Consider the following 25,899-nt stretch of genomic DNA (forward strand, 5'->3'; position numbering starts at 1 on the left):
TATATTGACTATATGTACTCCTTTGTTTAGTAACCGACCGTGTGCGAGAGAGAGAGAGAGAGAGACGGCTATATTCGCGCCTCGGTCTCTTTATTTCTCCGCCAACGACACCACCGCATCTTTCTCTCTTTCCGTTCCCTTCTCTCTCCGATCTGCATTTTGCATTCTCTTCTGATGCCGATATTCTCCAATTCCTCGCCCTGCTGCACCGCCGCCGCCGCCGCAGTGGTTAACTCCTCCAACCGGAAGACCAGATTCGTCTCTCCTTCTTGGAGGAATTGCAAGGTCACATCTCCAATTTTACGGCTCTCCGAGGTGCATTTTCATTTCTTAATCTTTTCATTTTTCACTTTACAGTTACTTCGATAGTTTCTATGCATTGCAAATTTAGCACACATCATTGTCGCATTTAAGCTTCGCTTCGGTTATTTCAACGCTTGAGCGGCGCAACTGCTGCTAATATCTGGTTGGTTGCTAATGTCACCAGTCACCACCGTTTGAGCTTCGTATTTAGTTGCGCTAGTTTTAGCAATCCATATTGCCATGCATTTTTTACGTTGACACTATGTACCTTACAAGTTACGTATTGATATTTATTTATTGATGTAGAATGACAAATTCAATGTGTCTCGGTTAGCTCCTAGCCACTCTAGGCGGTCAGTTAAGGACCGGAACATATCAATGGCATTAGTGGGCGAAACTGTTGGAGTTGGACAAAAGGGACAGGTGGCCGGCTCCTCTAGCATCTTGGTAATCTGACTGCTCATTGCTAGCATTCTTATGCTTAATTTATTTTCTTATATTGCGTGTTTACACTTGATGCTGAAAACAGAGAAAAACAAAGTAAGCCAACCGTCAATTTGTTTAATGTGTTTTAGTAGGCAGATAATAAAAATGACAAGTTCTAAATTACTAATGGCAAAATATATATGATTCTTTCTGCCGCAAAAAAAGTAGTGTCTTATTTATCCTTGTTTATTATAACTGAATTTTTTGTGTGTGTGCCTTGCAGGCATATGATTTGATTCAGGGGGCACTTGTAAGTATTATTTACTGCTTGCTTCTAGTTTTCATCTAACAGGAATTTGTTTTCACTTTGCAGTGAGTTAATCGTCTCACTTTCTAGATTCTTAGTGTTCCATTCAACCCATTGGGACATAGAAGTGTGCAAGAGTGGCACATTCATTTTTAAATTCTTGTTTAGTTGTTCTTTGCTGACAATGCAAGAAGATCTTCCCTCATTGGCCTTTATGTCACCCATACCATGTTGCTTTAGGCTAAACAAAACTTTGTGCTTTTAGTTGATTTATGGCAGAATGTTAGATATAGATTATCTAAGGTTCCACATAATGCAATATTTTTTTTTACAATGGAACATATTGTTGAAGAAACTAAAAATGTATCTTCTCAAAACAAACCAAAGTCATGTATTCACTGTACTGGAACTTGAAAGAAGATGGTTCACTTTTTCTTGGATTTCTCCTCATTTAGAAATATAACCACCAAACTATTGACTAAAATAGTTTAATCTTATTAAATACTGATGACAACAACAACAAAAACAGCTAATACTAAGCTTTTTTCCACCAGGCGGGGTTGGCTTAAGGGGTGTTTGGAAGAGTTCACAGGGAGCTTGTATGGAATTGGGCTTATGAAAATAGCTTATGACTTCCACAAGCTCTTTAAAATAAGCTCATTTTAACTCATTCCAATCAGTTTCATTGTTAATCAGAATAAGCTCGTTAATAAATGCTTAATTAAGTTGTTTACCCAACACTCTCTTAATGATATTAATTACTGATATGGAACAAAAACTTGTTGACCATACAAACCCATTAATAATTTACCAACATGTTCAAAATGCTTCTTAATAAAATAGATTTGAAACAGGATGAGAATATTAAGATAAAAGCTTGTAAAATGGCATTGGATGGTTGCAAACCTCTCATATTTTCATAAGAAGTTGATTAATCTCATTTTTATGATTTCTGTATAATGCTACAAAAGACTAATGCACAGAAATAATTTCCTATACAGGTAAGATGGAGTTCTGTTATGGACAGGTCTTTACCTGAGCCACCAACGGCTGTTTTTCTGCATGGAATCCTAGGTTGCAGGAAAAACTGGGGTGCGTGCTACTGTGTACATGTTGTTTTTCACAAGCCTTTTGTGATATGAAACTTATGCGTGGCATGAATTGTTTCTGTACAATGTGCATGATTATCACGTGGCAACAATGTATTCACCTGATCAAACTACTTTTCTACTTACTCTCAAAACTCATCAAGAATTTTAGAGTAGCTTTGGTCTTGGTCAGAGATCTGGATATTTGGGTTAGATGTTTTTGTATTTGCAAGAAAGTATGTTTAGTTCTCAGGAAAATATAAATGAGATAAGTATGCATTGTTAGTTCATAATTAGAATGATATTGCAGGAACTTTTGCTAGGAGATTGGCTCAAGAGTTTCCTACATGGCAGGTATTTTACTTTACATTTTTGTGCTAAGCTTTGTTAGGTACTACTTGCCATCTAAATATTTATTAGTTATACTAGGCATCATACTTATGGATTTAATTTTTGATCCTCTAATAGTATAGAAATTTTTTCACTATCAACAAACCATTTATACTAGGCATCATACTTATTGAAATATTTTCACTATCAACAAACCATTTATTAGCATGAATTTAAAACATTGTTTATTGATTGTGTACTGAGTTAGGATCAAATTATTAGACTCTGATAAGATAATGTTCTGTTTACTGGGTATCTTAAATTTTTTATTGTAGGGGTCCAATACAAGAACATTTTGGATTTACATAAATCTGAATCTTGTTTGTTTGCATTGACAGTTTCTTTTAGTAGACCTGCGATGTCATGGCGATTCAGCATCAATCCAGAAGAAAGATCCCCATACTGTTGCATCTGCTGCTATGGATGTTTTAAAACTGGTGTGCTTTCTTTAACATGTTTCCTAAATCATTATCATATTTATGTGGTGGGTGTGCTAAAGAATGGGGCAGGGGTCTATATCAACTCCACTCCACCCTCTCCTAATGAGATTTAAACCTTGGTTCTGCAACATGGAATACCCAGTATTCAACCATGTGGGCTTCCGCTGGGACTCTCTAGTTTGGGTGAATTCCTCAAATAGTTGTTGGCCTTACCACTTTAGTTCCCTTAATTTTAATTGCAATTTATTATCCTTCTTTAACGTTGAAATGCTAAATTATACCAATTGTGGGAATTAAAATCCCTTGTGATTTTTTTTAAATCAGAATATTTTTTCTGTTATGGAATATTTTACTTATTGATAGAAAACCTTGGAATGTTTTAAATTTAAGTGAAACCTTCTTACTATATTTAATAGATTATTTTAAAAGAACTGCTTAGATACATGTCGTTCTGTATACATGTAATGTATAGTCCCTTTCTTGTAATGACGTTCTCTTTGTTCTTCTGGATAGGTTCGAGATCTGAGAATAACGCCCCGTGTGTTAGTTGGTCATAGTTTTGGGGGGAAAGGTTAGTCACTGAATGTTTTAAGTTCATTTTTATGTGCCTTTCTTTAAGTTAGCCATTTCTATTTACATTGTTTTTCTTCAGTTGTTTTGAGCATGGTAGACCAAGCTGCAAAGCCTCTTGCTCGGCCAGTGAGAGTAAGTTCAAATTCAGTTTCTGTTTGCTTGGGGTAGATGAAGGTGCCAGAAGTTACTCCTCTTTCTCAGAAAATAATATTGGTTCATATGTGGGATCTATTTTCATACAAGGTTGGGGCATGGTTTACCATGGTGTGAATCTTCAGTTTTATTCTGAAGTACCTTTTGTAATTGCTTTTTAGGGAGTTCGGTCACAACTTGTGGTCCTGCTCCCTTTTACAATTTACATTAATATACAAGGTTCTTTTGCTGTTCAAAATAAAAATAAAAATGTGGAATCTATTTTCAGATTGGATCCTTGAAAGTCCTAGAAATTGAATATTTATATTTATATATATGTGTGTGTGTGGACATTAAAAAGCTGAACTACATAACAAATTATGACGAATAAAAACTCAGCAGGGAGGAATAGTCAGAGTGTGTAACTATAGTTTGTCTTCTTGTTTGCCTGTATTTATATGTGAGGGCTTATTAATTGTTTCACACTTGCTTCTATGCTATTTGAAGGCTTGGATTCTGGATGCAACCCCTGGAAAAGTTCGAGCAGGTGGAGATGGAGAAGATCATCCAGAAGAACTCATATCCTTTCTAAGTACACTGCCAAAGGAGGTAGATCTTTAATTGAATCTTCTCGTCTTTCTGAGAAAATGAATGTAATGGTGATGTTAATTTGATTCAATGTGTTGCTCTTGTTTTGGTTCTTCAACTTCAAGGTTTGGTTGTTGGGTTTGATCTAAATTCCTGTTTTGATAGTTATCAAGTTTCCTACTTGTTTCTTAAATTCAAAGTTTAAATTGTAATTAATATAAAAAATATGATTATATGGAATATTTGCTTCTAATAGGGAACTAGGAAAGTCATAAGGAGTTTGTAAAGGTGGCTTCTTGTCAATAATATTCTAGTGGGCTATATATATCATATTTGCATTAGGGTTTACTTTAGGGAATAATTTGAGATACGAGGATGAGTGTGAGAAACATTATTTTGTGAGGTCACCTGTCCCTCAAATGGTTTAGTGGATTTGTAGCAAAATTGGTGAGCTAGTTATGGGGTGGAGGACATTGGGAGGTCCCCTGTCACCTTGTTTTAATAGTAGATTTAATCTCTTCTCATCATGGTGAACTGTGTGTGATTTGTTTTTTGATGCTTTTATTTAAATCCCACTATTCATTAGAAGTTGAATCCATTTAAAGAAGGGGATGGTGTTCCCCAACATTGGTTGCTTTGACATATCACTATCAAATGAAAGAGAACTTGGGATAGTTAACAAATGAAACTATAGAAGTATAAAAAGAAAGGAAAAGAAAAAATAGAGGGAACTATGGGAATAAAGCTGGCCACTATTATGTGCATGCCTACCAATTACTATGCTAATTTACTTTTGTTATATATTAACATTTAATGCTCTTTTGATTGTCATCTCAGTAACATAATAACTGTCTTTCTATACTCTTTAGCTTCTTTTATATGAATAAATTGAAAGAATCGTTTTACTTTTGGTTCTATATTATGAGCAATTTTTTATTTTTCTATGATCATTTCCTCAAGGAAGGTCCCTTCAAAGCGGCATGTTGTCAGAGCTCTTATTCAACATGGATTTTCCAATGATGTGGCGCAGGTACATAACTATGGCATACTTTGATATTGATCGCTGTATACTTTTCCTTGGTTCAATGACTATATAAATAAAGCCTTGATTAGTAAAGCTGATTTCAAGGGAAGTATTTGATTACTATCCCATTTACTCCTTGACCCTTTCGCTGACATTTTATGTTAGAATGCTATCACCATATAGAATCCATGATTTATGGTAAATTATACAACCTTTAAGGCATTCATTAAATTCTAATATGAAAACTAGAAAAAAAATATCACACTTACCATGCAGCCAGATCCAGGATGAACTAGTAGAGGAAGGAGTCAAAATTGGCATCAACTGATGGAAGATATTTATAAAAGTGCTACAAAATACCAAGAACTTTAACAGTCTACAGATAGCCTGTAGATGTAAATCGGGTTTGAAAAACCTGTCCAACCGTAGGACTAATCAGTAAATGATGAAAATATCTATATTAAATATTTATAGATGAACACCTGGGTTTTACTCCTTTGGGAAAGTTCAGTTTGTTTATCTATCTGAATTGTCATACATCTATGATTTTTTCATCAGATGATTGATTAAACAAATTTTAAAGAGCTTTGTTGGCTTGATGAATGATGAATAAGTTGGATGTTACAAAATCAACATAGTTCACCTTAAAATTAATGAAGATAAAAGAAATAGATATTTTGGCAATTTCTATCCCTCTATTATTGATTGATTTTTTTTTCCTGTCATCCATGTAGTGGGTTGTGACTAACCTGCGACCTTCTGGCTCTCCTGGTTCACAATCATCAAGCTTCTCATGGGTGTTTGACCTAAGGGGGATTGCAGAAATGTATCAATCCTATGAAGAAACAAATTTGTGGTACTTACTGTGATATCTATGATAACAATGCTAGCTGCAATATATTGATTTTTATCGGCCTTAATTCTTTGGTTGAGATGGGTTCCTTCCTGCCTTGAGTATGAATTAGAATGACAGTGACTGTTAATTTTATATTTAGTTTGTATTGTTGAAGAAATTCCATGGTTAGTGTATTTACTGATGCCAGGATTAATGGTATGTGCAATCACATTTAATTTTGAAATTAATCTTTCCATACTGAAGATTGTGTGTGGAACCAATAATGTTTATGCTACTGTTCATAGGAAAATTGTTGAAGATGTACCTCGTGGGGTGCATGTGAACTTTTTGAAAGCAGAAAGAAGCTTACATAGATGGGCTCTTGAAGACCTTCAGCGGATCCATGCAGCTGAAGAGCTTGCTGTTGAGGAAGGAGGGGGAGTTGAAATGCATGTCCTTGAAGATGCTGGCCACTGGGTATGTACTATAGTGTCATAGTTATTATTTTAGAGCATGATCTCCTCCCATACGTTTCACCTTAGGAGATCTATGCTCATGATATCTAAAATACTTTAAAGTTTCAAATGGTGTCCTAGATTTTAGGGAATAATTTTGGCTAGTGACAGCTTAATTGCACTTTTGTCCCAAAGTTTCACAATGTTGTGAATTTTCTCCTCAAAAGATTTTTTTCATGAATTTTGCCCTCTAATTTACAAAACATCACAAATTTCGCCCCCAAGTAAAAAAAAAAAACGCCATAATTAGTGAAAAAACTTTAACAAAATTGTCTTTGACATAAGCTTTACTAAGTTTTGGAATTATTTCACGTGGTTACATATTTAAAAGAGGATTTACTTTCTCCATCAACAGGTGCATACTGATAACCCGGATGGACTCTTTAGGATACTGTCATCATCTTTCCAATTCCAGGGAGGCAAAACCTGAGTTTACAAATGTGCTCTCTTGTAATTTCTATTTATACGTGGATTGCCTTAACAGTTTGATGCCATTCCTTCTTCCCATTTTTTGTCCAGTTATCCCCTTTGTATATGCTATTATTTTTTTTAATCTTCTTGTACATCACCGTAATATATATTTTTTAATCGCTACTCTGTTTTTTGTCTAGTTATCCCTTTCAGATGGCATCTATTACAAGGCCTAACATAGTGGGCCAATCCTTGGTCAAACAAGTCCTGTGAGATTTGGGCTATTATTTCCTCCACCTCCCAAGTTGCTTCCAACACCTTCTTTATGGCTTCTGGAATGGTCAATCCAGAATGTAAAATTACATTACGGAATGCATCCCTCTATTGGCTTCTGGAATGACAAATCTGGAAGGTAAAAAAAACATTCCAAAAAGGGTGCAGGAAGTAACAGCCGGAGCTATGAATAGAAAAAAGCTTTGCTATCTTCTAGCAGAATTGCCCAAATAACCAATCGCGAAACTCGTGAAGGATACTTCCTTCATTTTGATGGCACCTAACCTAGGGCAGTCTCATGAGGAGGAAATATGATTCTTTACTCTTGGACCTAGCAAAAATATTTAATTAATGTCCATACTTCATGGAAGTATAGGACTTGCATTCAAGAAAAAGTTTTCCCCAATTCATTACAGCCTGATTCATTTATAAGTTCCCCAATTGTCGGGTCGTCTTGTATGTGATTGGTTATGGTATTCATCCCTGTTAATACCGTACGTGAACAGAAGGCCAAATTTTTATGTATGATCAATATTAGAAATTATGGGTGGATAAAGATGTGTTTAGTAAAATTATGGGATAAACTAAACAATTAAAAAAGTAATAGAAAGATGAAAAATTAGTTAAAAGTTAAACGTTAAACAATTGAAATTTGATAATTTAACTATTGAATTATAAGCATTTGTCAAAACTAGCTATTGAATTAACTTAAAAGTATGAATTGATATAAAAATAACATTGAAATTTGCTAACTCAAGCAACTATTACTTTTAATGTTTTAATTTACTTAAAAATTAACATATAAAAAATTATGACAATATTTTTAATTTAAAAATTTACTAAATGAAATGGGATAATATAAATTATTTAGATTTCCTACTTTCTCATGGTTTTTAAATTAAGTTTATTTTATGTATTTTAATATTTCACATATTTAGATATATGGTTTATTCTTGAAAAAATGTATAAAGAGATAACAAGATAAACACGCGGTTTACAAATGACATCAGAGTAGGAAAAAAAAGATTCATCTTAATACGTCTTGCTTGTTATCTTTTTTTTTTCTTTTTTGAGGAATTGTCATCCCTTTTTGTAATATATGAAAATGTAATTTTTTTAAAATGAGTAAAAAGTTAAATGTACATTAATTTATATAATTTTATAAATCTAATTTTATCTTTTTGAAAAAAATACTAACAATTGCTTTAAGTTTTTTTAATTATAAAAAATTAAATTTTTATAAAAAATTTAAGTCATTATTTTATTATTAATATTTTCAATACAAACAAACAGTGACAAAGTTATTAAGTTATAAAAAAAGGTGACGCAGTTATTTATGACTGGTATATTGAAGATTCTTCTTTTCTTGTAGAATACGATTCTGTTTTTTTTTTTTTTAAAATTTCCATTATTATTAATTTAAATCTCATTAAAAACTTTAAAACACTGTTTAAACTGCAATTTTTTTCCATAAAATCCTTTTAAATGTCTATTTTAATGCCAAACACAAATAAAATGAAAAAGGTTGAACTATCTATATTTGATAAAAATCATACGAAATTTATCACGGAAAATCTTATGGATAATAATATAAATAAATGTTTTTGGTATTATTCTTATATGATATGAATTTGTGGTGTCACCTTATCCTAAAAAAAGAGAAAAAAAAAAAGAGAGAAAGAAATGAAAGGATAGTAGTTGTGGTGCTTAATGCATGTTTTGCAAGTTGCAAGCGAAGGCGAAAGGGAAATAGAGATGAACGCATGCAGGTGACGTGGCATCTCCAAACTCACTTTTGATTTTCACTTACCCAAACCCCCACACAACACAAATTCCTTAGTCTCGATTCCACGCTTCTCTCCTTCCTTCAACGTCGCTTTCCACTGTGGCCACCGGTAACCTCTCTCTTCTCCGCTCGGAATCTCTATTTTTCTCTTATTCTTATTTTTGGTTGAATTTCCCCCAACGCTCTCTTTCTCTGCTCGCCTTCTTTCTTCAATGTGTGAAAATTTATTTGTATTTTGATAATACCTTTTTTTGTTAACCGTGAACTGCAGCTAGGTTTCATCTTGTTAAGATCCATGTGATGTTGTAAATGGCGTATAATAATAATGTTCCGATTTAGGTGAAGATAGCGTCTTCGTTTTATTGTTAGCGGAATAATGATAGTGTGTGTATGTGCACACACTATCTAGGGTTTGGTTTCAGGCTCCTCAACCTGAAAGTGAAACTATCCTCTAAAAAACTCTTAAACATTGGCCTTTTCTAATCCTCTTGTTGTTTTGAGCTCCCATTTCTATATGCGATTATGGATTATTTTAGTCAAGCTTCTCAACAAACACCTGTAGGAGAAGAAAATAAGGGGGGGTGAACAAATCAAACTTTTCTCACAAGTTGAAATCAACTTATTCATCTGAACTTCTTCGGAAACTCTCTCATCTAATTTTCCCAAAGTTGAAGTGTATAACTTGATTATAAGTTATTGGAGAAATTTGATTTCACCTCCCTATTTCTTCTTTTATAAGTGTTTGTCGAGAAGTTTATCCTAAATTAGGAATACCACTATTTTTGCACACTGAATTTTATGATTTTACATGGTCTGTAGTGTAGAGTAATGTGATATGCTCAGGTTATTGGTGTGATGCATCAATTTATGGATAGGTCTTTTTGTAACATAGCTGTCAATTTTTGTTCACACCAAAAAAATCCTATAGAGATAACTTCTCTGCTACGAAAAATTCATTATTCATTGTTTCCAGGGTGAACTTTTCAAGTTTGTGGACACGCTTTAATGTACAGAAGCAGCAATATTGTGGCCAGGGTTTTTGATCGTCAAATTTGCACTCCTGCTCCTGGCACTAGTGTAATTTCTTCTTACCACCAATTATATTTAAGATTTTTATTCTTTCTGGGGATTCTTACATGCGTGATGTTCTTTAACCTCTTTTTAGTTTATTATCTTATTTGGTGCGACACTTTATTTTTAAATGCTGAGGTGTAGAAACATGAATTGTTATTTCTAGTTTTTTTGGGGGGAGGGGAGAGGGGGTGGTAACAAAAAATTGCACAATGATTGGGTCGTAGGAATTGTGAATATCCTGGGTGAACTTTCATGAACATGAGTGAGGGAAGATAAATAAGGTTTTGCTTTGTCAAGTATAACCTGATGTTTTAAATATTGAAACTTGAAATGCAGAAGATATATATGATGTGCCATTTTGGAAAATTTGCTTTTACTTTATCAGATGGACAAACTAACTTCCGTGGGAAATTTTTAAATATGTTGTCTTGTTCCTCTGTTGAAGGAACCTGAATTGAATTTAATTTTTGCAGGTGTAATTTAATTCTTGCAGGTTCATCATGCTCGGCGATTCTATGAAAATTTGGTACCAAGTCACACAGTATATGAGGTCGAGTGCCCAGACCATTCATTTCGTAAATTCACTGATGATGGTCAATACCTTATAAGTTTCAGCAGAAATCATCAGGAGTTGATTGTTTATAGGCCTAGATGGCTTTCTTTTTCATGCAAGGATGAAGATTGTGATAAACATGATTTGCCATCAAGAGCAAAGAGATTTGACAGTTTTTTCTCCCAATTATATTGTGTACCACTTGCTTCTTGCAATGAACTTATATGTAAGGATTTCTTTCTTTACATGGAGAGTAATCAATTTGGACTGTTCGCTACTTCAACGGCCCAAATTCATGATGCTCCTGCTGTTGGAGGAGCTGTCCATGGTGTTCCTTCAATTGAGAAAATAACTTTCCACCTCTTGAGGTGCTTATTCATCTTTCTATATATTTGGTTTTTTGTTTTGTTTTTTGGTCTTCAAAATAACCAGGCAAATCATACTCTGTTCACTCTAGATTTATGTATTTTTCCCCATTTCTCACCTATTAATTACTAAATTAGACTGGAAGATGGAGAGATCTTGGACAAGAAGGTCTTCAGTAATGACTTCGTTAATTTAACCCATAATATGGGGGTCTTCTTGTATGATGACCTATTGGCAATTGTATCACTTCGCTATCAAACTATACACATTCTTCAAATTAGAGACTCTGGGAACCTTGTTGATGTACGTGCTATTGGGGAATTCTGCCGTGAAGATGATGAGCTTTTTCTCAATTCAAATGCTCAGGTCAGTAAGCTTTTGGTATTGACTTTATTGTAATGTGTTTTCTTGGGCATATCATTACATATATTGTTGTGGTTTTTTGAGAAAAAGATATAACATTTTTTTTCTAATTAAATATTCTTCTAAGATCTTGTGTCAGCTTAGTTGGTGGAACTGGGACATGCAACAAGGATGCATGGGTTCAAACTTCATAATTCACTCCACCCCTTTTCCCATTGGGGCTTCCCCTGGGGTTTGTCTCAATAGTGGGTCCTCCCTTTAACTAAAAAAAAAATCTATTAGGGATGTTTTTACAATTCTAGGGCAAGCCTTGGTGCGACAGTAAGGTTGCTGCCTTGTGAACAACCTCTCTACTTGTAGGGTTAAGTATGTGTACATTTACCCTCCCTAGATTCCAGTAGGAGAGAGCCTTGTGGACTGGGTCATCCTGAATGCTTTTACAATTCATTTTGAGAAAAATGATTACACACTGACAATGTAAAAAGTTTTACACCATCATCCAATCACAATCCACTGTGTATGGTAAGTTTGTTGACTTTTATGATAATTACTTTAAAAGTCATATTAATGGCGAATTACAATTGGACGACAATGTAAAAGTGTTTTACATTGGCTGTGCATGACCATTAAACTCATTCATTTTTTAAAATCACTGGGATGCACCTTGGGAATGCTTTTCAATTCTGTTTCAGTGGTTCACGCCAATAATTTTGTGATCATCTTTGATTGTCACTACTTCCCAATTATCCTTTATCATTTATGAAGCAATCCAAGCTCAATATTGATAATTCTGATAGTTTTGTGGCATATTTAAAGCACTAAACTCACAAAAATAAAGGCCAGTCACCAATCATTCTGACAGGGCATGGCATTTTCTGACAAAAATAAACAGCTTCAATTGCCTGGGAACCACATTGAAAATCACATGCATCAAGGCCAGCCTAATCTGGGGAATTCTTTTCTAAGTGGTATAAAGCAGCGATTACTTTCATTCATATTCCAGGGACTATGGAATGAAGAAAGAGATGATACCTTGGTTGGTCTTCTAAATTAACTTATTGTTGCACAATATTTTCTTTCCATATTTTATATGGCTCTTCTATGCTGAACGTGTACAGTTCTTGTATCTTCTTGGAAGGTTATAGCCTTATAGGGACATAGCTTATTTCACAATCCTGGTTGCTTTTTCCTTTTTTATCTCTCTTTTATGCTGAAAACTTTAGTTTCTTTCCTTCTGTTCTTCACAGCAAATTATTTTAACATTTTGTGTCTTATATGCTGTCACTACCCATAGACATTATTTCTTGCTGTACATCTATATTTCTGTGTCTTCACAGGCTTGTATATGTGTGGGAAATGGGAATGCACTGGGTTTGCTGTCCAAAACAGTCATTTTTGCACACATACTTTTGTAATAATTTAAAAGAAATTACAATGAAGGAATTATTGGTAAAAATATCTCCAATTTAAGAATGATTAACCACACAACCAGTTAATCATGTTCAAAGAGTGGTTACTGAATAATAACCTATTGACTTAATTAACCTCTTGTATGCTTAATGATTCCTGAACTAGAAACATTTTTACTATTCCTTATCTGTAATTTCCCCTTGTTTGCATTTCCACATATCCCGTCAATGTTAGGAAATTGTCAAGCATGAGTACTTATATGGAAAAGGAAATATTCTAAAATCTGAAATGGCAGGCCTATAGTTTGCAGCAATGCGTTTTGCAATGACAAAAGAAAGGGTTCTTGGTGTATGAGGGTGTAGTCAAGCATATATGTAGCTTGTTAAATGCTTACCCTTACCATTTTCCTAATTACTGTTTTGGAAATTTTGCTGTCTTGATTGTCTGTGATTCTAAGTTGTGGGTGTACAAGATTTTTGGCTGTTATGTATATATGACTTGAGCTCTGTATCTTTCCAATTCTTTTTTTTTAGTATGTGAAAATTAATTGTTTTAATGATTTTCCCTCATCTGCCAGAGGATCCAAAGGCTCAGGAAGAAATTTTACTTCCACTTTCAAGATTATGTTGATTTGATTATCTGGAAGGTAGGGGCTTTGACACTTTTTTTATGCATCCTAAATGACTGTCACAGCTTTATCATCTCAAGAACATTTCACTAATGGTTTTATCCTTCTTTATGTTTTTCTCCTATGAATAAAATAACAAGGAACGTAACAAGTTACATCTATTCAACTCATGGGCAGGTGCAATTTTTGGACCGACACCATTTGTTAATCAAGTTTGGTAGTGTAGATGGAGGGGTGAGTTCTCTGTGTGTCTTTTCTTTTTAACTCTTTTTATTCTCATTGTACCATTCACAGCCCCTAAGTGAAAAATTAAAATTACTTACAAGAACCTGAGGAGTAGACTAAAGCCCAAATATAAAATAAAAAATGGTATAGCATTGTTGTTTCCTTTAGCTTGAGTATGTGGCAGTCCTCCTTGAAGTAGAGTCCTAGCTTCTCTGTAGGAGACTCTTCACTATACAGAGAGCCTTGGTTGAAACCAGGGTCATCTTGTTGAAACATCTAGTGTCAAGGATTAATGCTAAACCTTGAAGTTGATAACTAAAATGGTAATTTTCTTTTAACTCCCCCCTCAGTGCTTAAATCTATTGCTGAAATTTATTTTAGTTATCAGACTGGGGCTATAAGGATTGAAATTCTTGATCGCTAGGTGATGGAGATCTCATGCAGTCTTACCATGTTAAGTACTAACGCCTAAAGTCTCACGGTTGTTAAGTACTAACTTTTAAAGTCTTACAATTGTTAAGTGGGCCCATGGATATTTTTGATTTCTTGCAATTTGGTCCAACTAGTAAAAACGGGGCAGGCCTCATGTTTAGGTCTTTATCTGATTAGACTTCCAGAAAATTTCAACCTGGAGACTTGAGTGTAATCAATATGTCTCTATTGAAGTAATATCGCAAATGTGTTAATATTTCATGCTTTCAAGCCTCAGGTGTCCCGAAATGCTGATCACCACCCAGCTTTTGTTGCTGTATATAACATGGATACAACTGAAATTGTATCATTTTATCAGGTAAATGTTTTTCATCATGCTTTATTTTCTTGGGTTTTCTGTGTTAGTAGTGTCTTTCTGTTTTTTGACTCATTTTTACATCTTATCAGAATTCAGCAGACGAGCTTTATCTGTTGTTTGAGCAGTTCTGTGACCACTTCCATGCAACATCAAGGAATTCAATGTATATGAATTTCATATCTTCTCATTCAAATAATATCCACGCACTGGAACAGCTACGGAGCATAAAAGATAAGGCAAGCAGCTCTGCACAGGTGTGTTGTTGGCTGTATCCTTCTAATCGCACGCCCTCTTTGTCTCTCCCTTCCTAGATAAAAGAAAAAACAAAAGATAATGTACGTGATGTGCTAATGTGTTCTGTATATAAATTTTGTTTGTTGTTTGGCAGTTTGTGAAGAAGATGCTTGCCTCTTTGCCCTTCAGCTGTCAGTCACAGAGTCCTTCTCCTTACTTTGACCAATCTCTTTTCCGGTTTGATGATAAGGTTTACTATTGATGTTTGTTTGCTTATCTAGTTTCCATGCAGTGACCAGAGTTTTTTTTATTATTAAATTTTATATATTTTGGACAAAGTTGGGGATATACTGGTGAAAATGGAATTCCAGCTGTTGGATAAGCATTAATAAATAAGTTAGCTGGAATGGGTAATCAAATTTGGGTCCTTCCTTTGGGGACAGGTCATTACATCAGTTTGACTTATTACCTAAGGCCTGTCTTTTTATCCTGTTGGGAGGGTATCATGTCGATCTGAATGCCCATTTTGTGACTTTTAGATATCTGGAAAGAAATTTGAAGCTGAGTTTCTTTTGGTGGTGGTGGTGGTGGCAACCTTTCCTTTCCAACACTGATATTAACAACTGGCATATGAGAAAGGATATAGTAATTGGAATATAGATTCTAGAGGCTGATTACTGGTAGAGATTCCAATTTTATTGAAAAAGAGGCGAGAATTTTACATTGAATTACTTTGGGAAGAAAGATTTTCTATGGTTATTCATGTACAAAAAAAGGGATTGGAATGAGTGGAGGGGAGGAGATTTGACATGTTTGCTGATGCCCCATGTACAAAGCGGTTGTCTTGTATACATACATTAAACATACGCGCACATGCACAAACATCTGCAATATTTACTAAATAATGAATGAAAGTTCTCAGTCGTTTAATTTACTTTTGTCTCTCCTTTACTATCCACATAAGATTTATGATTTTTCACTTTAGTACTTATTAATTCTTCCCCGATTTCAGCTTATTTCTGCAACTGATCGACATAGGCAATCAACTGACCATCCAATCAAGTTCATTTTAAGGAGGTATCCGTATTCTCTCAAATTTAAGATCAAACCAGGTGCGCTTTTTCTCTTGGTCAAGCCTATTGTTTTCTAAATAAACATCAAAATGACAAGGTTCCTTCACTTTCGAGAGTAAAATGAGGGATGTGGTAACTTTTTACGAGAAAAATCAACAACTTTGATCTTGCTTTTTTGACATGGACTTAACAGAATTTATTTCCTGCTTCGAAATTTATTATTTAGGTCCTGAAGCTGGCAGTATGGATGGTCGTGCAAAAAAGATCTCTTCGTTTCTTTTTCATCCAATTTTGCCCCTTGCTCTCTCCGTTCAACAGACTTTGTTCTTGCAGCCTTCAGTTGTAAATATTCACTTTCGGAGATGAGCGTAGATTTATAGATTACAAAAAAATGAGATTAGATTTACTTGTCTTCCACTGAATCAAGAGGATTTATTTTCAGTCGGTACTTGCAAGCCAAAATGTATCTCAATCAGATTCTAATGATTGCTGTGACAATCGACTCTCTTTTAAATTTTGGTCATTTTATTTTATTTAAAAATTTTAAACTAATTACCGAAAAATTTATCATTTTAAATATATTGGAAAAGTATTATATGCAACAGTGGGTTGGTTGTGCACAGCATTCTGAGATTTCTTTTATCACATGTTTTAAGCATTTTACAATCAAATTCGTTGGAATTCCCTTGGGTAATAATCCGCTAGTTTAATTTTTCGCGTTACACGATTTAACTCTTACATTGCCTTGATAAGAAATTTTAATATGAAATGTCTAATAGTCAGTCAATTTTTTTTTCACAAATATTAAATGCACAATTCTGATTTAATTATTTGTCTTTTGGTGTATGCAATATAACAAAGTATGAATTTTATATATATTCTCATTTACTTGTAGTATAAGATATTACTGAGTAGAATTACTTATAAGATTAATTGATGATATCATTGAACATTTTTTTTTTTTACGGATTAAAAAAAATCCCCAAAAGATTTAAGTCACACCATGTATGTAACTTTAGCCTAGAGTAGGTGACTGATTACAATTTTAGAAACTTCTTTTGAATTTCATTAATTTGAGGAACTAAAGCAACACAAATCATAATTTTAGGGATTAAATTTAACGTGAATGTTTTGCCGAATTAACATTTGACCTTGAATACATTCATGATTCAATAAACCAGTACAGTTAACCTACTGGTTGAGATACTATGCATAAGGTTTAAGCTCAAGCCTGATACGATTATTGTAAAAGGAAATATATATATATATATATATATATATGATGCAACAAGGACATTTACAATTTAAAAGTTACTGCAAACAATATATGATATATTCTATTGCTAGGCGAATATATTACATCATAATCTTGGAGCTAAAGTAAAGGACAATGAATTGCGAATTCTAATATATTGCTCCACTTGGGCATCAACTCCTACTACTAAATAGGCCTAAGTTCAAAATTTAGTGTTGGAATTGAATTTTTCTTCTTCTCATTTTCAGGTGACTAGCACAGGTGTAGGAGCTCCTGAAATTCTGAGGTAAGACTGATTTGTTTGTGCATGGGAATATGTTGTAACTGAACCCAAGGATTTATTAGAATTGCATATTTGATTGAATCCTGACCACTTCATTTGCATGAAGCTGCTCTTCCTCCACGGACCCACGTGCATTTTCTTTTCCTTCATTGATTTCTTTGCAGCATTGCACATAACTCGAACAATGGCAGTTAAGTATTCCGGTTTTCCAATATAAAATTCTGGCAAACAGGACTCTAGATTCTGGTAATTTTCACTTGCTTTTGCAATCTGAAACTGCTCCTTCAATTCCAATTCCACCAGAAAATGAATCTTCTTCCTTGTTGATGTGTTTGCAATCACCTCAATATACTCGTGACAGCCTAAAATACAAAAGCAGCAAGCGGAACATATAATATACTATGAAATTAGACTTTCTCATACTACAACATTATTAAATGAGTTTAAATTTTATCTGTAAAATTACATGGTAAAATCATACTGTTATCTAATTGTTAATATAAATAAATGTGTGTGCACCGCACCTCCTGGAAACTTTTTTGTGGTTTCCCATTTTGAAATGCAAAGGTTGGTACTGAATCCTCTTCGGCAGAGCCCATCAACCACTCGTCTTCTCAAACAGGTGGTGCAATCCCAAGAGTTAGCCTTCAAACAGCTGCAAAAATCCGAAGCTTTCACCTCTTTTATGATTCGACCAACCTCTCGTCTCAATTTTGATCCACTTAAATGGTATCGCTCTAAAATTTCCTTAACACAGATAAAAATAAAATTGGTTACCAGAACATTAGACCAAAAATCCTTTTATTTTTCAAGATATTGTAATTATAACATCTATTTATACATCATCCTAATTAATTCCTATACTTAAGAGATGAGAGTAAAGTCTAGATGATTGCATGTGAAAACTTGTTTCGTAAAGAAAAATTCATTTCGATAGTTGTTATTGGACAAATATATTCTGAATCTTTTTATGTGGTTGAATTCCCCCCGCCCCCTTTTTGTTTTAATTATAGTTTGGATTTTAAAACAATGTATACAAAAGCACGTTGATCACATGTTGATTTGATCTAGTAAACAAATGTTTCAAAAAGCCAAAGGTAGAATAAAAATATCTATAACACGTGGTATAGATTATTTTTAGGAAAATAATCACATAGCTTTTAAAAAATCATTCATAAAATTGGTAACAATGCTCTCGACACGTAATATGATTTTAAGGGAGGTTGCGTGAATCACCACACTTAACATGTGGTGCAACTTTATTAAATTATCACTGATCACTACTAGAAAATAATATCTATTCTACCAAATAACTTTTGGTAAATACTATTCTAGCTACCAATTAATTAACACTAATACAAGGATATATAGAAATCAAGACCAATCTTCTAAAAAATTTAAAAACTATTAAGCTAAAATCAGACCAATAAAAGAAATTAATGAAATCTATATATAGAGCTAGTCAGAATAATGAACTAATATCTGGACTGATGATGCAGATTGAAAACAAATCCATACGTGTATCCTTAAATTAATCAATCTTGTGTTAATGAGAAGAAATTAGCTAGGTATATAATTTGTTTTACACAACATTTTTGTCATATATATATGAAGAGAGATTTATTTACTTTAAGAATAATTTTTTTTACGATTAATATTTTTTTAATCATTCATTTTTTTGAAATCCAATTATTATAATGGATCATTAATCTTAATTAATCATTAGATTAATTCTTGTAAAATTAGTCTTGGAATAACTTAATTCTTCCTTGTAATGGCTATTTGGTTATATTTCAATCAAACAAGATTTAAAGTACGTATATACCTGAAGCAGTGCGATCTGAGATTCCCAATACAAAGTTCTCTCGGGTGAGTCATCGAAGTCGGTGTTGTTTTCCCACGATATGTTCTCCACAGACACAGAGGGATGATGATGCATATGCAGCTCTGATTCATTGGAATTGGAAAAATAATATTGTTCATCCATGAACATAAACACTCTTTCTTCCAGGCTCTCCATATTTATAAATACTCACCAGAGATTAATTAATTAATTGCCCCTCCAGGAAGGACAAATTAATTAAGCAAAGATTTTATTAATTAACGAAAGAAAACTCCGAAAGTTTGTGGAAGAAGAGATAACAAAATATATGCTCTTCTTACAACAAAATGAACATCTCATGGACGTATATATAGGGATAGGGATAGGCTAGGGTTTGACATGCTAGTTGTGGCGTATGGTGTGGATCATCAAATAATATTGGACATGCATGACGTTAGCTAGGTTACTGTTACGACTTGCTATATATATTTCTTATTAATGCATTATTTCCTATCATGATTTCTTAGACTAATTCCAGCGAATGAAGAGCTAGATTATCCACATGTTAGGAAATCGTCTCTTTAAATATATATTTTTTGAATGGTATATATTTTTTTTCAAAAGCACAATAAATATTTTTGTCAATATATTTAAAAGATTTAATGATTTGTCAATTATTGTACCAGACTTTAATTTGTTGGTGTTAAGTTTGTATTTAATTTAGAGGAAAAAATGCATGACAGTTGAAATAGAAGTTTGTTAAATTAATATAATTAAGGCGCTCTTACTATTGTTATTATTAGCCAAAAATAAGCATATATAATTTCATTCCCCAACTAAACTAGTTTAGTGATTCTCAGTTGTTTTCTGCTATAAACTACTGTATTCTATTTTCTTGCTTTGTTTACCTCTAAAATCGCTAAAAGTATTTAATTAGCTAAGAAAATAATATCCATCTATATGATTGTCAAGTGGTGGCTTTTATTGAGGGCGAAATGTATCAATATCAAGCTACCACAATTTAACGTGTGGTGTAGCTATAGCTATAGCTATAGCCTATAGGAAGTCATAATCAACCACCCATGATAAGAAAATATCTGCTCTACACTTCTGCCAATCTGAACTTCAAGGAGAAGGGGGAAAAAAAAACCACTCTTCTATTTCGAAACTCCAAAATCAGGTTAACATAACAATTTGTTTTGTATTTTCTTCTATTTTCCTCATTTCAAGAAAATAAAAAACAAAATTCTCAGGCAACCAATTAATATATATACCTACCACTTGTCTTGACTGCAGTGGTAAACTTGGTAGGATAGTGTTATTAGACATGAAGCTCAATCTTTAGAGGAACTCAACAAGCAAGCAGCTAAAAGTAAAATGCTATCCTTCATAATTATGAGAGCACTAAACAAATATTTTTCAGTTTCATAAACGCATTGACAGGAGAGGCATGCACTTGGATGAGAAATAGCGTAAACACAGTGCAGTACTGCACAATGTTTAATCGGGTCCAATGCAAAGTAATTTGTTTTTATAAATTGTAAGCTAATTTCATAAACTATACTAGAAAACTTATTAAAATAAGCTAAAAATCATAAACCGTTTTTATAAATTCTCTTAAATACTTAGGCACGTGTTTATGTTATAAGATATATAAATCTAAATAAATAGACTTTTCCAAACCCACCTAAAGTTACTCGATCAACTTTTGATACTTGCTTGACATGACTCGGTTAATTCTTTGTTATACCAACCAACAATGAAAACTGTTTTCATTGTCAAAACCATTAAATTCATACATAAATATCAAGAAGAAAATGTTACGGTTCAATAATTATAGAGAGTGGTCCTGTGTCATACCGGCCTAAAAAAATGATAAAAAGCCCTAAAATATTGGTTCCCCATATCCAGGCCATTATCAATGAATTAATTAATATCTCGTTTTTTTCTAGCAATTTTGGGATTTAGAAATAAAATTAGATTCATCAATTTGAGTCAAGCTAAATAAATATTTAAGATGATAAAGTTTTCTTAATATTTATTTTTATTTTAAATTTTTTTCATGTGAGATATTATTTAAGGTGAATATTAAGAATATAAACTTCATTTTACATTATTTTAAACAGGGAAGTTTTATTTTTGGTCCAATAAACACTAAAAATTAATTAAAGAAAAAAAAACAAAATTATAAATATTCATGGGCCATAAATGACTAGCCTAATAACCCCTTTCCAGGAGCTTCTATTGTCACTGCCAAAAATGTTATTCCCACTACCTACATGGATGAGTTTCTAAGTAATTCCAAAATTATTCTTTCTATGAAAAGACAATTATGTTGCACACTGGACAACGATGAAATTATTTTTTTATTGTTGACTCAACATCCCCCTATACCAAAATAGCAACCATCTCGACAACACAAACTCAATCATCATACCAAACCCATTTACAGTCACAAACATAACAACATATATAGATTCAAAACACCTCACCCCCAAAACCATAAACCCCTCAACAAAACCTACAACAAAATCCAAAAATGATAAAAATGAGTGGGTTGTGTGGCATAAATCGATCTCGACAAGGCAAGGGATGCACAATGTTGCTCGAATCTTGAAGTGGATGAGTTGTTCGACTCAGTGAGACACATATCTTGTGGGTCAAGGTGGCTAGTACGACGTAATCGTGAAGGAAGGTGGATGATGGATCTTGTGGGTTGAGGTGGATGGTGTGGCGAAGGGTCAGGTTGTGATGGTGGGAGTTGGCTTTGGGTGGCATCGAAGATGATGGGTCTAGGTAGTTCAGCTACAAGGGTTGGTCATTTGGAGTTGGTGCAATTCGGGTATGAGTCGGGGACGATGCAACTCAATTAGGTGAGGGGAAGGAGAGGGGGTGAGAACAATTTGGTAAGTGTGCAATAGAAGAATTTCGTACAAGTTGATAGTACTAATAACAAAATTAGTAGTGCCAATAGCAACCTCTCATTCCGATGGGTCTTCATAAGGTTCTTTTGGACTTTATTCCATACCATGAATCCACCATTGTTTTTAGGCTATTTTTTGTGGTCTTGTAAATATGAAAATGTTTTCATTATCATAAAATTAAAAATTTTCATTTTTTTTAGAAACAAGATTCGGATATTCAAAAAATTTGCGTGCATCACTTTTTTATGTGAAGTATATATCCAACCGATGTTAAAAACATCTCATTTTACATTTTACAAACTAAGGTACACATTTGAAAATAGTAGTTAGAGTTGGTGGTGCTAAATGCGAATGGGATGGTTAAATTTATTTAGAATAGAGATGTGGCTAAAGAGAGTTCATTATCCAGTTGTGTGGACTTTAGCCATCCACAGATGCAAAGGCAATGCAGAGGCAGACAAAGCAAGAGGGTGCTTCTTCACTTTCTCTCTCCAACAACTTTCACTCCCAAGCTCCATGGCCGCAAACCTTTTACCCCTTTCAATTTCATGCTCCTCTAAAACCCACATTCTCTGTCTTCCCTCCCCTCCCAAACCCCTCTTTCTCTGCCGCCACTCTCTGCTCCGTTACCGTTCCACTCCGCGACTCACATGTAAGGCAGCCCAAGTTTCGGTCGCCGAAGAGTCGTCGGCGTCCGGCGACAACTGGGTTCCGGTGGTGCCTCTGTCTGCTCTGCCGAAGGGGGAGCGGCGCGTGATCATTCAGGACGGCGAGACCATACTGCTGCTTTGGTACAAAGACCAAGTTTTCGCTATTGAGAATAGGTCCCCTGCTGAAGGCGCCTATACTGAAGGCTTGCTCAATGCCAAGCTCACCCAGGTCACCTTCACTTACTAATCTCTGTAATTAGCATAGGAGAATGATAAATTATTCAAGCAAAATTCATCAATTATTATTACTACTGGCTATGTAAGGGGTTGATGAATGGGAGAAGAAGAGTTTTAACAATACACTCTCAATTATGAGAAAACTACAAAGGTTTATGATTTCCTTCAAACAGGATGCTTATTGGCTATGTAAGCCAAGGGATTGTGAATTGGGGAAAGGGTATTGTAGATATGTGGTATTAATATTATCTTGGCCCTGTTTGAATAAGTTTCTCCTATGTACTTATCGCACAAGAAAATAACAAGGAAAGATGAAATAAACTTCTCCCATAAACTGAAATTAGCTTATGTATACGTTAAAATAAGCTTCTTGGAGAAGCTAAATCATTTTAACTTCTCCAAAATGATGTTATGCATAAGCTAATTTTTAGCTTACAGGAGAGGCTATTTTTTATTTCCCTTCTTATTTTCTTTTCCTACAAGTGCTTAAGGAGAAACTTATCCAAGCAGTGTTTCTACTATGGGCATGGCTCAGAAACTTAGAAAAGAATTTCACATCTCATTTCAATCAGTGGTCTTCAAATCTTAAAGATGGTTTTCTTCGGACATGAACATAGGGAAATAAGATACAGTTCTGTTTTATTACCTGACTGTAGTATTTATCAGTTTGTGTAATCACTAGGTCTGCTAGTGAGCCAGCTACGAATTGCATTTCTAAAGTATGTACTGTTATAGTACCTCTGGTACTCATTAATGAATATATTATATTTTTGGCTGATAAAAAAAAAACTGATTGATCAAACTACATTTTTCTGTTTCTACTGTATCTATTCCCATTCTCTCTACGAAAGAGGAAAAATATTATCATCATAACTCCGCAATGAACATAGGATGAGAAACAAAGATTGCAACTTTTATGTAATACATTAAAAAATGACACTACTTGCTGCTTGTAAATTGTGATTTCAAATTCAATTCCCTGCCCTGGCAACGTGATGATAACATCAAACACGAGATGGCGAGATAGTTCTGTGTCTCCAGTGTGTTGTGTTATTATTACCACTGTTTTTTTCTAAGATTTTCTCTCGAAAGCATTGGGTATTTGGTTAAATGGTTAGTGACTTACCATATTTGAAAATTCAACAATAAGTCTGAAAATAGGATGACCTTTTTGCAATTCCTTTCCTTATGCAGGATGGGTGCATAGTTTGCCCATCAACTGATAGCACATTTGATCTGCGAACGGGAGATATCAAGGAATGGTATCCAAAAAATCCTGTTCTGAGAGTTCTCACGCCCGCTTTGAGGAAACTCTTTATCTATCCTGTGAAAACAGATGAACAGAATATTTATATCAGCATAAGAGGAGGTGTGAGATCTGATGCTTCTGCTGAAATTGTCTTTAGTGGGAAGGCTCAACCTGGTTTTACAGCAACTGATGTCAATGTTGATGAGGTGACTAACAACTTTAACAACTGATAATTAAGTTTTTGGACCAATGCCATTGCATTACATAATATTTACATTCGGCATGCTTATTGACTAGTTCTCTATGACGTGGTTAGGTTAAAATGATCGTTGATGAGGATCAAGAGGGATTTGGTTTTACTGGGAAGAACGAAATAATAAACGGGAGAGCAGCTGTTATTGGTTTCCTCCTGTTGTTGGATTTTGAGCTTTTAACAGGTAAGGGTCTTTTAAAGGGGACAGGCTTCTTGGACTTCTTATACTCCGTCACTAATGCTTTCAATTAGACATCTTTATCTGTGACTGTTATTTCAGCTATGAAAGTATTCCTCAGCACGATTAGTAATCACATTTCCATTTTGTTTCCTGTATCTAATATTGTATATCGTGAGTTTAGATCTTGGCAAATGTACAACCTTTTGTTTTGTGTTTTCATGTTACTCTCTATATACCATACACATTTTTAAAGTTCATATTTGACCGTGACATTCCAAAATTTGGTCTTCTCTCTTTTTTCAATGGCTTTTGAATTATTAGGATTCTCAACCAGAGGCATTTCTTCTCACGGGATAGCTGATCATCTTTGTTTGGTTTGTGATAGAGATATAATAAAAAATCACGGTTAAATTACTTTTTGGTCATTTTGTTATGTGTAATAAAATCAACTGTAATAATATTAGTTAATTGAATTCAATAGTCAATAAATATATTTAAAAGAGGTAATAGAATCAACCTTTAATAGTTACAATTTAAAAATGGATAAAAGGTTAATTAAAAAATTATAACTTCAAAGTTAATTTATTTTAACTTATTTGTTTAAATGATCACCCAAACACACCTTTTTTTATGAATCCTAAACACACTTTAGTGCGTGTTTAACAACACAATGAGTTGAACATATTGTGATTTTCTAAAGTAATAAATAGTTACTTTTGTGTAGATTTCACTGTGGATGTATACGGCTAATCCAAGTGCTTCAGGTGCACTTAATTCTACAAAAAAAAAAAAAACATGTTTTTTAACTGCATTCAACTCAACAAAAGGGTAGCAAAAAACGTGCATTTAATTAGAGTGTGGGTAATGAAAAATGTGTTTTCAAAGAATATGTACTTCATGCTTTCATTAGCAATTCCACACCCCTTACACCTCATTTCATTACTACCAATGATATTTCGGAAAGCCTGATTATGGAGAGTGGGTATCCTATCTAGAGCTACTTTCTACACACACAAAAATGAACTTTTGGAGGTACAATTTCATCCACGTTTTTTTTAAAGAAAAATAAAAATCCCCTGCCACCCTTTTATGCTTTGCCATGATTACTTTGTAGGTGGATTTGGTCGAATGTTGGCCCTTTTGCTCAGTCTTTTAAACCCATCCATCTTGTTCATTAGCTATCAATTAAGGCCCCGAATGCCTCAATCTCTTTCAAGAGTTTTTCTTCCACCGAGATA

The 25,899-nt window shown here is 33.9% G+C and overlaps 4 protein-coding genes across 8 annotated transcripts; 3 read left to right on the top strand and 1 right to left on the bottom strand.

Annotated features, from left to right (window-relative positions):
- Nucleotides 1-27: 27 nt before the first annotated feature.
- LOC114367061 (protein ABHD11-like) lies at nucleotides 28-7,231 on the top strand. The gene is made up of 13 exons (XM_028324151.1): nucleotides 28-315; nucleotides 610-750; nucleotides 1,013-1,039; nucleotides 2,038-2,128; nucleotides 2,435-2,478; nucleotides 2,853-2,951; nucleotides 3,468-3,525; nucleotides 3,607-3,659; nucleotides 4,167-4,268; nucleotides 5,212-5,277; nucleotides 6,006-6,127; nucleotides 6,412-6,583; nucleotides 6,977-7,231. Exons 1-13 carry the CDS (start codon nucleotides 175-177, stop codon nucleotides 7,049-7,051), a joined length of 1,191 nt encoding a protein of 396 aa, XP_028179952.1. The 5' UTR covers nucleotides 28-174; the 3' UTR covers nucleotides 7,052-7,231.
- Nucleotides 7,232-9,021: 1,790 nt separating this feature from the next.
- Nucleotides 9,022-16,411, top strand: LOC114367013 (light-mediated development protein DET1-like). Of its 5 annotated transcripts, none has more exons than XM_028324080.1 (12): nucleotides 9,022-9,200; nucleotides 10,065-10,168; nucleotides 10,659-11,086; nucleotides 11,222-11,450; nucleotides 12,310-12,483; nucleotides 13,435-13,503; nucleotides 13,663-13,719; nucleotides 14,414-14,500; nucleotides 14,590-14,754; nucleotides 14,889-14,984; nucleotides 15,747-15,846; nucleotides 16,034-16,411. In XM_028324080.1, the coding sequence occupies exons 2-12, from the start codon at nucleotides 10,097-10,099 to the stop codon at nucleotides 16,171-16,173; spliced, it is 1,617 nt and encodes a 538-aa protein (XP_028179881.1). In that variant the 5' UTR covers nucleotides 9,022-9,200; nucleotides 10,065-10,096; the 3' UTR covers nucleotides 16,174-16,411. The 5 variants fall into 5 exon arrangements, with proteins under 5 accessions (XP_028179881.1, XP_028179907.1, XP_028179898.1 ...); XM_028324106.1 differs by having other exon boundaries at nucleotides 9,023-9,200; nucleotides 12,340-12,483; XM_028324097.1 differs by having other exon boundaries at nucleotides 9,024-9,200; nucleotides 14,420-14,500.
- Nucleotides 16,412-17,110: 699 nt separating this feature from the next.
- LOC114367079 lies at nucleotides 17,111-19,511 on the bottom strand. The gene is made up of 3 exons (XM_028324174.1): nucleotides 19,171-19,511; nucleotides 17,870-18,092; nucleotides 17,111-17,707 (listed from the first exon to the last, which is right to left on the bottom strand). Exons 1-3 carry the CDS (start codon nucleotides 19,363-19,365, stop codon nucleotides 17,307-17,309), a joined length of 819 nt encoding a protein of 272 aa, XP_028179975.1. The 5' UTR covers nucleotides 19,366-19,511; the 3' UTR covers nucleotides 17,111-17,306.
- A 2,946-nt stretch (nucleotides 19,512-22,457) lies between these two features.
- LOC114367070 lies at nucleotides 22,458-24,941 on the top strand. The gene is given in 4 exon segments (XM_028324162.1): nucleotides 22,458-22,970; nucleotides 24,173-24,433; nucleotides 24,544-24,564; nucleotides 24,566-24,941. Coding segments are annotated over 4 exon segments (819 nt in total). The 5' UTR covers nucleotides 22,458-22,472; the 3' UTR covers nucleotides 24,605-24,941.
- Nucleotides 24,942-25,899: the final 958 nt, after the last annotated feature.

The sequence above is a fragment of the Glycine soja genome, chromosome 1, assembly GCF_004193775.1.
Source record: "Glycine soja cultivar W05 chromosome 1, ASM419377v2, whole genome shotgun sequence".
In the NCBI taxonomy this organism is placed as follows: domain Eukaryota; kingdom Viridiplantae; phylum Streptophyta; class Magnoliopsida; order Fabales; family Fabaceae; genus Glycine; species Glycine soja.